The sequence below is a fragment of the Antrostomus carolinensis genome, unplaced genomic scaffold (assembly GCF_000700745.2).
Source record: "Antrostomus carolinensis isolate BGI_N321 unplaced genomic scaffold, ASM70074v2 scaffold593, whole genome shotgun sequence".
NCBI lineage: Eukaryota > Metazoa > Chordata > Aves > Caprimulgiformes > Caprimulgidae > Antrostomus > Antrostomus carolinensis.
Genome location: NW_010302973.1, coordinates 175,722 through 184,685, shown reverse-complemented (window position 1 = coordinate 184,685; position 8,964 = coordinate 175,722). Strand labels below are relative to the sequence as shown.

The 8,964-nt window shown below is 37.9% G+C and overlaps 1 protein-coding gene across 1 annotated transcript in view; it reads left to right on the top strand.

The window, feature by feature from the left end:
* Positions 1–8,964, top strand: part of EPHA3 (EPH receptor A3) — a 79,814-nt gene that overhangs the window by 27,915 nt on the left and 42,935 nt on the right. The window contains exons 5-7 of the mRNA XM_029083992.1: positions 2,076–2,178; positions 2,638–2,705; positions 6,503–6,628. Coding sequence (XP_028939825.1) covers positions 2,076–2,178; positions 2,638–2,705; positions 6,503–6,628 — 297 coding nt within the window. The remainder of the gene's footprint in view (positions 1–2,075; positions 2,179–2,637; positions 2,706–6,502; positions 6,629–8,964) is intronic.

Sequence of the window (8,964 nt, the reverse complement as noted above, 5' to 3'; positions counted from 1 at the left end):
AAGTTTGTGGCCTGAACCCTATGGACTATAAACCCCTGCTCCTAGAGAATTAATATTATATTGGCCCAATACCCCTGTGGGTCAGTGTGTAGTTCTCTACACTAATATGGAGCATTGCTGATGTCTCCTACCTAGCCTTGAGATGGAACTCATATGCACAGTCTGGGAAGGATGGTCGTTCATTTGAGTAGCTGGTCAGGGAGTTGGGCTATTTGGCTTTTTTCTCTCTCTCATTACATTTCTGGGTTGCCTTGAGCAAGTTATTTACTGGTCCAGAACTCGTTTTTCTTTTCTCTAATGCCTAGATAATAACATGATTGAACCAACGTCCTTATTAGTACTCTTTACAAGTTTTGTTGTTGTCTCAGAAAGACTCTTCAATAGAGCTCATCCTCTTAAATGTTACTTTCTCATCACTGGGTACTACATAGTAAGTCAGACCTTTTCTTTGCTAGAAGCTGAAAGTGGCTTAATGTGTGAAAAAGTCAACCATTGCTTAGGTACCCAGTTACCAGTATAGACTGATGATGCACAATCAAAGACTGCTTGCTTTTTAGAAGGTAGGACTTTCACAGAAGACTCATATCTGCTGTTCAGAGTTAAAACACAACTATATATAATGACTATAATTCTGATACGCTTTTATAAGCCTTATTCATGTACTCATGATAAGGTTTGAGAACCCATGGTGTAAGAAGTGCTCTGCTAAAAGCAACAGATTTTTAACCAAGAAGAATACCATCAAGCCAAATGGTCTTTCACTTGGCATCCGTGTATTTTTGAGATATGTTATGTATTTCATCCCCACTTCTTTCTCCCCTGCCTCTTATTCTTGAAAGCAAACAACCTTCTTTTTTTGAAAAAATAGTTACAAATTGATGTTATGGTGACATGTGGCTTTGGCATACTGGATGAAGTTGGAGCTCAAGACACAGACAGACAAGTAGAGGGGAAAAAAGCAGTTGCAGTGATAACTGCAACTGATAAATGATAAATTTCACAATTGATAAATGATAAGTTTCATAATTCAGAGGTTAATGAGTTTTCTTTGCAATGTAATACTAAAAGAAAAAAGTAGTCCAAAAATGTGGAAGGTGACAGGAGACAGTGATGGATATCTCAATAAAGAGCATACCAGTTACACAGATAGACAACAAATAGCATAACTTCGTTCCTATTGCCAAGTTATCATAACTATACCAGTGCAGTTGTTGGTCTGTAATAGGCAGAGGCTTCTTCCCAGGGGAACGGTGTGACTCCAAGCAGTCACATACACAAAATGTCTAATTTGTGGGAATCAGGAGTGGTATTTGGACAGCTAACTTGAAGCATAGTGCTGAGGAGCCTAATTATGCTATACTCAGGTGAGTTTGATTGGTTCTGGAGATGAGATTGTTCATAATACCCAAGACCTAAAGGTGTCTTGTCATTGTATAGCAGTCTAGCACACCAGTGGTCCATGTTTAGGGACCACAAGGAAGCATCCAACATACAACAGAAAATAGCCCTTCTTTTTCCTATAGACATTGATTAACTGTCGATATTCCTTCCATCTGCTTCTGTGTGTGGTGGCTTTTCACAGCCTTCACAGGGATACTGTCAAGCTTAACTGGGAAACTTAATTCATTAAAGCACTTTCCATCATATGGAAGTGAGAGGAAGGGTGATGATTATTGACTGCCTGGGATTTCTTGCCAAGCAAAGACTTCTTACTGACCATGAAAAAATATATATATATATATTTATGTATGTCATGGTATGTATATTTGTATTTACAGATATGTTTATATATACCTATCAGTTTAACAGCAGTTACTACAATCAGCAAAAGTAAAAATCATCAGTAGCAGAAACAACTTTGGTAAATTGTCAAATATGGCCAGTGTCTTTTGTTTTCTTCCCTTGTATTTATTTGTCTGATAAAAAATTACTTAGTAGATTAAATATTTGGCAGGAGACCAAATGCTATATAGTAACAACTTAATCTATCTGTTCCCTATATGAATATCAATTGTGATGTAATCAATGTTATGTGTGTGAGGGGTTATTTATCTATTTTTGTGTTAACTTTCCAGCATTCTCCATTTCCAGTGAGAACAGCCAGGTTGTAATGATTGCCATTTCAGCAGCGGTAGCCATTATTCTCCTCACCGTTGTGGTGTACATCCTGATTGGGAGGTGAGTTTATTGTCTGGTTTGCACATTTCTTCCCACTTCCATTTCCTCGAGGGGCCTTGATGAGCTTGGCAAATTGGGTGTCATCGGGCAGTAGCGTGGCTGGTTTGCACCTTCCCCTTTGTCTGCTGCCCAGGAGCTCCGAATACGGCTTCGTGCTCAGTAATGAGCCTGCTAATGTTAGCAGCCCCAATCATGCAGCAGTTGTTAAAAAATGCTATAAACACATTCTTAGGCAATTGTAAAATTAAACTGTAGGGGTCAAAAATCAACAAATCCTCTCATTAGCCAATTTCCTCAAATTCCCTGAGAACATAACATGCCTCTATAGGGCACAGAGAATGTAAATATCATTAAACTTTCAAACAGGCATTTAATTGTGGAGGGAAAACATTTTATTCTGTTTCCACCTGTGGTTAACATATAAAATTCTTTATATTAATTTTTGTTTCTCTCTTGTAGATTCTGTGGATACAAGAAGTCTAAACATGGTACTGATGAGAAAAGACTACATTTTGGGAATGGCCACTGTAAGTTACTGAAGCCTTTTAATGTTTCCAGATCTGTTAAAGTCATCCCCTAGACACAACTGGTATTTTTCAATTTACAAAAAAAAAAAAAAGACATACCTCACTTAAACCAAGGTGAAATTGGGAAGAGAATTATCTCTTCTCTTGTGGGTAAGAAGATTTTCCCCAAACAATTATTCTTTGTTTCAGATTCTTTCATCTGTATTCAGGTTAGTAATGAGCAAAACATCGCTGTCTATGTTCAAACGATGCATATGGTTAGCAATATTCTGCTGTGCATTACTGAAATGCAGAGTGGAACTTCAACTTCCTCATTATCAGCTGTATAAAGTCTAAGAAATGACACTTTTTTCCCCCAAAGCAAAATATAAAATCAGTGAAACCTGTCTTAATGACTACTGGAGGGACTGAAAACTGCTTGCTTGACAAAGTTGACCCACTAATAATTTAGTTTATAATTATTCTAAGTGTAGGTTGAAAAGTGATTTGAAGTAGTTTCTTAAATTAAGAATAACTAATAAACAAGTGTCCTGTAAATTAATAAGATTTTTTAAATCCAGCTCTGTTTACAAATATGTTTTGTTCAAGCCCTAATTCCCCACTGGCAAGAATGAATATGTCTGTGCTTTCTTTGGGTCTCATCCTGGTCTCAGAGGAGAGCCTTTCTATTGACTTACATTGTCTTTGTGTCACAAAAATTATATCTAGTTAAGGATGTGAGATTTTGCTCATCCTGAGGAATCTGCGTTACTATTGAAACATGTTCAAAAGTCAAACCCAAAAAATATCTACTTCTGACATTTGCATACCTATTTTTAATAAAGCCGAATGGGACTTCATTCATGGCAACTCTGGGTCATTTGGCTGTGCCCTGTGAATGGAACAGCATGGAGCAAGAGCCCATCCAGGAGAAGCTCAGAGGGAAAAGAGTTTGATTTTCTGAGCCCATATATTTCTATTGCTTAGCATGTTGTAAGGTTAACGTACGTGGGTTTTTGCACACAACAGTGGTGCTGTACCATTTGCAAGAAAAGAGCTGTTGGTACCATAATCAGATGCCTCCCCACCAAATATAATTGAATTAACATTTTAATGAGGCATTTACCTGCAGTAGCTGGAAATTAGAACTGCTTCCTAGTCCCCATGACAATGGAGTAACTGTTCTCTGACTGTTCATATTATTATTATTATTTTAAGTCTGGACCCCTCCTTATCTCCAGAGAGCTGTGAGGATACAGATCTACAACACGTGTGCTCCTTTCCCTGCTCTGTCAGGGGATACACAAGCTGTAGCAGTGGATTTGCTTTGTGCAGCCCAACAACTGCTAACCAACTAGTCTAAAAAAAAAAATCTATACGGTTACATGTGGCCCATAGAATTAATGCTTCATCATCCAAATTTAATGAGGTTATAAAATAAAAGCAGCCAGTAAAAAAAGTGTCACAGACAAATAACAGGTCAGAGTTTGCTCTCCTTACTCCCACACAATGGAAAGTTGCAATCACTATTCTTAAACATGTCAGTGCTGTTAAATTCCTGTGGTTTAAATTGCTTTTAATTTGGCTGTAGGTATTTATGTACTGTTTTCTGAGTAGTGCCATGCTGATTCACTGTGTAGGAAGAACAGAGCGGAGCATGGACCTGGTATTTCCGTTAGAAATTCTTGAAAATGATTTATTGAGTTTACAGACATTTATCTGTTAGGATTTCTATGTATGTCCATGTGTGGCTGTTGAAACTTTATTCTACTAAATGACAATCTTTCTCAAAGAATAAGAAAATTGTTCCTATGAACTAAAAAAGGATAAAGTAACTTCCATGGCTGTCATAAACTTTCAGCATCTTAAATACAGCAGCTGTTTTATTTCAGTCAGTTTATTCTGAATTACTTTAAAAAAGGCTCCAGCCATGAACTATTCCCTGCAGCCTTATTACAAATCCTATAATATTACTTCAAAGCAGCAAAAATGTTTCACCTCCTCAGATCCTCTCCCTTTGCCTTCTATGGCTAGGCCCTTTTTATTTTTTTGCTACCCTTAGGGCAATTCATGCTGTTAAAATGAAAATGTAAATTATTATGTTTGCACAGAATGAGCTGTAAAGTAGTACAGCTTAACACATGTGCACGTGTTTATTATCTGTTTTTCATGACAGAACCCAGTTACTATACAGGCTGCCCTTAATTATTGGTGTGAAGGGATTATTCTCCTTGCAGTCACCATCACCTGATCTTGGGAACCTCTGGGGTCAGTGTTAAAAATCTGCAGCTAAAAACCCTACAGTGCAGAAGCTTTTTAATTGTTATTTTTATTGGGCTTATGAGGGAGCCTGTAATGTACATTCAGCATGGACGGAAAGGAGCATTTACAAGATTTTTTTAACCAACAGCAATATACAGCCAATTACTTTTTGTTTAACTTGCAAGTAATTCTGTAATCATCAGGCCCTTGAAGGAAACACAGTCGGCATTTAACGCGGCGCACACGCAGCCCTTGTGTTAAGAGCATGGCTCTTAGTTTGCATTGTTTTCGAGGCAATTAGCTTGGGAACTCAGTTTTATCATTTCTTTGTCAATTTGGAGGCCAATAAATCTCTATGAAATTGATTATTTATTTATTTTTTATGTACACTTGGGATTGTTTGACAAAACAATGGGGTGCTCTAACTAATGATCTAAAGGTATTTTTTTTTCCCCCCATCTGTGTAACCCCAGCAAAAAAGATTTAACTATTCTAGCAATCAACAAATAGATGCGGTATAATAAGACCAAGCTGGAAAGGATATGTGTGTAGGAGCAGTTAATATCAGTTACAAGACCAACTGGTACAGTTAGGAAAAGTTAAAATACATGTCCAGGAATGCGGGGTTTGTGTCAGAAGCAGAAAACTTTAAGCTGGATATAACAGTTATTTTACTTTTTGTTAACAAAACATCTTTGTGTTCTAAAATGAATATAGAAGCAGGCACACAAAGTACTGGCTACAAGCACAAGCAAGGGCTTGAGTTGGGGAAGGGGAATGAGGCTGTGCTTTGCCTTCAGCATCTTTGCTGGAGAGAAGGATTGGGAATGATATGTTCCCTTCACCCTCAGTCCTGCTTGGAGGAAGAGATGTGGAGAGCTTGGAACTGCCCTTAAAATCATTCAGTCATTTGAACTAGCGCTTGCCCTGGACAAACAGAACAGTCCTTGGCCAGGAAACTGTAGAGGGGGACAAAATAATAACGTGGATGTTAGGGTGACTGCACTAGAACCAGACTTCAGTAGTAACAACAACTGGCTGCCATCCTTGTATGTACTTAGCAGAGGGATTGAGGCAGAGGTGCATTTGTTCATATATCATTTTCTGTTCTTCTGCATCTTGTTGCAGAACTTAGAAAAAGCTTGAGTTCATGTGCTCTCCTTAATATATACTTAAGAACTTTTCAGGTTGACTATGGAATCACACATTTTGTTCCTTCCCTCTTTGTTGTTACCTTGAAAGGGACAATATAAGGCAACATCTAAACATAGCAAGCTGGGAGGGGTGGGTAACATTTTAATATTTGAAAAGCAGTTAAAAATGACAAATGCAGCTATATTTAAAATTGGTTTTCAGACTTCTGTGCAATTACTACATTAGTGTCTTTGATTTCACACTATATTAAGATTCCGGAAGACCCATCAAAAGCAGTTTGATTTGAAGAAGCAGTGTATCTTTTTCTTCTATTGATTTGATTTCTGTTGTCTCATGAGCTTTCTTTAGAAGTATTAATTAAGTCCAAGTAACATTTTCTCTCTGAATTTGTTTTTCCACAGTAAAACTCCCAGGCCTGAGAACTTACGTAGATCCACATACATACGAGGATCCAAATCAAGCTGTGCATGAATTTGCCAAGGAACTAGATGCTTCTAATATATCCATTGATAAAGTAGTTGGAGCAGGTAATGACCATCAGATATATTGAACTAAGTATAACTTTTTGCTCTATGTACTGTTGTACATCTTTGGGTTTGTAGTTATGATTGGAAAGAAAACATTCTAAAGTCTTCAAATTAGTAGGTCATATTTACAGCTGGCTTTGGTGCATATAAAAAGTTAAGGGCACACAGTTCTATTTTTTCCCCCCAAAGACAGCACGTAGCAAGACAGATTTTCATAGGACACCCATCAGCCCACACTTGGATGCAGCACTGTTCGGAGTGAAAAGAGAGTTCAGCCTCACTTCTGTATTTCACTTTAAAATCTGTCAGCACAGAAAATGGTATCAACTGTGAAGATGTTTTCTTTTTTTTTTTTTTTCTCTTAAAAGGACTGTTGACTGTTATGCCTCGAGTGAAACCACAAACTCATTTCATACCAGTCACCACGCATCCATCAGACTGCAGTGACCTTTGGTCGTTGCATTGAGTTTGGTCACTGCTTTGGATTTGAATTATCGATTTGGGAGGAGAGGGTTTTATGTCTGATAACTGATTGTCTGAGCCATACAGACGCCATAGATTGGTTGGTTTACAGAAAACAAACTGTTGAAATAAGCAGATTTTGTAGCAGAGGAGCAAGATTACAGAAAGTATCACCGCACTCAGTTGTTCATGATGCGATGCAGCATGTTGTTCCTGGTAGGGTGTGTGCTTACTCCTTGAAGTGAAGTGGCAGATTGTCTTGTCGAGTCAGAAGATCATGAAGTGTTAGTTTTCCTGCTAAATCCAAACATTTATGAGAAGTACTATTGATTTTTAATCCATTGAGAATTACTAGTTCTTTTATTTTTTTTTTTTACTTCTCTCTAAATTTACCATATGAATTAAAATAATGAGATATGAGAGAGACAAACTCCTAGTGCACAGCAAAAGATCTTAATTTTTTAAAAAAAAGTAGAACCAAGCTACTCTATTCAGTGCATCTCCTGAATCACCCAGTAAAAAGAAACAGTATTCATCCTCTCTTACTGCAGCTACTCACCTGCTTCTATGAAGTTAGGTTATTTTCTGCAAAGGTAGAATTTTTGTTCCTTGCTGGTTTTAATTTTGCCCCACAAGAGTGCACTGTTCTCCATCATCTTCAGTCAAGGCAGCAAAGCTCTGCTTACTGCACATAATAGAGAAATAATACGGGGATGGAGAAGGGAGTTACTGAAAAGCTCCGTCCAAGAGCAGTATGTTTCCTTACAAGACTTTCAGGAGCCTGCATTCCCAAATGTCAGCTTTCTGAACTTGGGCTGTGTGTGCTATATGAATCTAGAAAACAGATTAATGAGAATCAATCACAGAAATACCTTGATTGGAAAAGACCTTTAAGATCATCGAGTCCAGTCATTAACCTCACCCTGATAAGTCCTCTACTAAACCACGTCCTTAAGCAATGATATGTCATATTTTATAGTTCATTGTTCTGACCTGTTTTAAATCAGAACACACATGAGAGTGAGAGGTAAACTCATATTTACCAAATATGGCCTCTAAAAAGGGATTAAGAGTTTTCTGAGAGGCTTCAAAAAAAGGGCTATGTCCTAAAAGAGTCAAGTGGTTTAAAAATAAGTCCCTTTGCTCCACACCGCTTCAGTGGAAGTGACAGGAGGTTCATGCAGGTCCTCTACATTAAAACTTGGACTCCAGATATAATAAAGCCATTTGTTGGAGGCTATGCCTCAGATTCATGTAGCTTGAACTACATATGGCACTACAGTTAGCATTTCCTATTAGTTGCCAGAGATGCCACCAGGAAGAGCCAGGCAGGGAAGAACAGATGAAAATCAGGTTATAGAGTGCTGGGGCTTCCAAAACGCATTTGTAGCATCACTTTACACTGCTGTCACATTCAGCAAGTGGTAACTTTTCTACTTGGAGTGAGTGCCTCCAAAACTGCTTCTGCAGGAACGCTTCTTTCCTCCTTAAAAGCAGAAAGGCATTTCCTGTCTCTTACTTGAGTCAATGACTTATTTGAGTGAATGACGTGGTCTTTTCCTGCCCTTCTCCTTTACAAATGCAAGTGTGAATGAAATTATAAGACAGGGATATGAGAAGAAGGGATTCATTTAACTGCGTTGAAGTGTGACGTAAGTAATGAGACCTTCAAGTCAGGCAAGTAATCTTGATACTCTGTGGTACTTTTCCAAGTAGTTTTTCATAGCTTTAGTCAGAAGTCTCTGAAAACAGAGGGCGGCTTACATAGCTTTGAAAACATACCCAAATGCAATAAGGAAATACTCTTGTCCAAAAGAACCTCAAGAAAAACACGAGGGATTTTAGTGGGCAGCTAAGCATAAGAAAATTGAGGT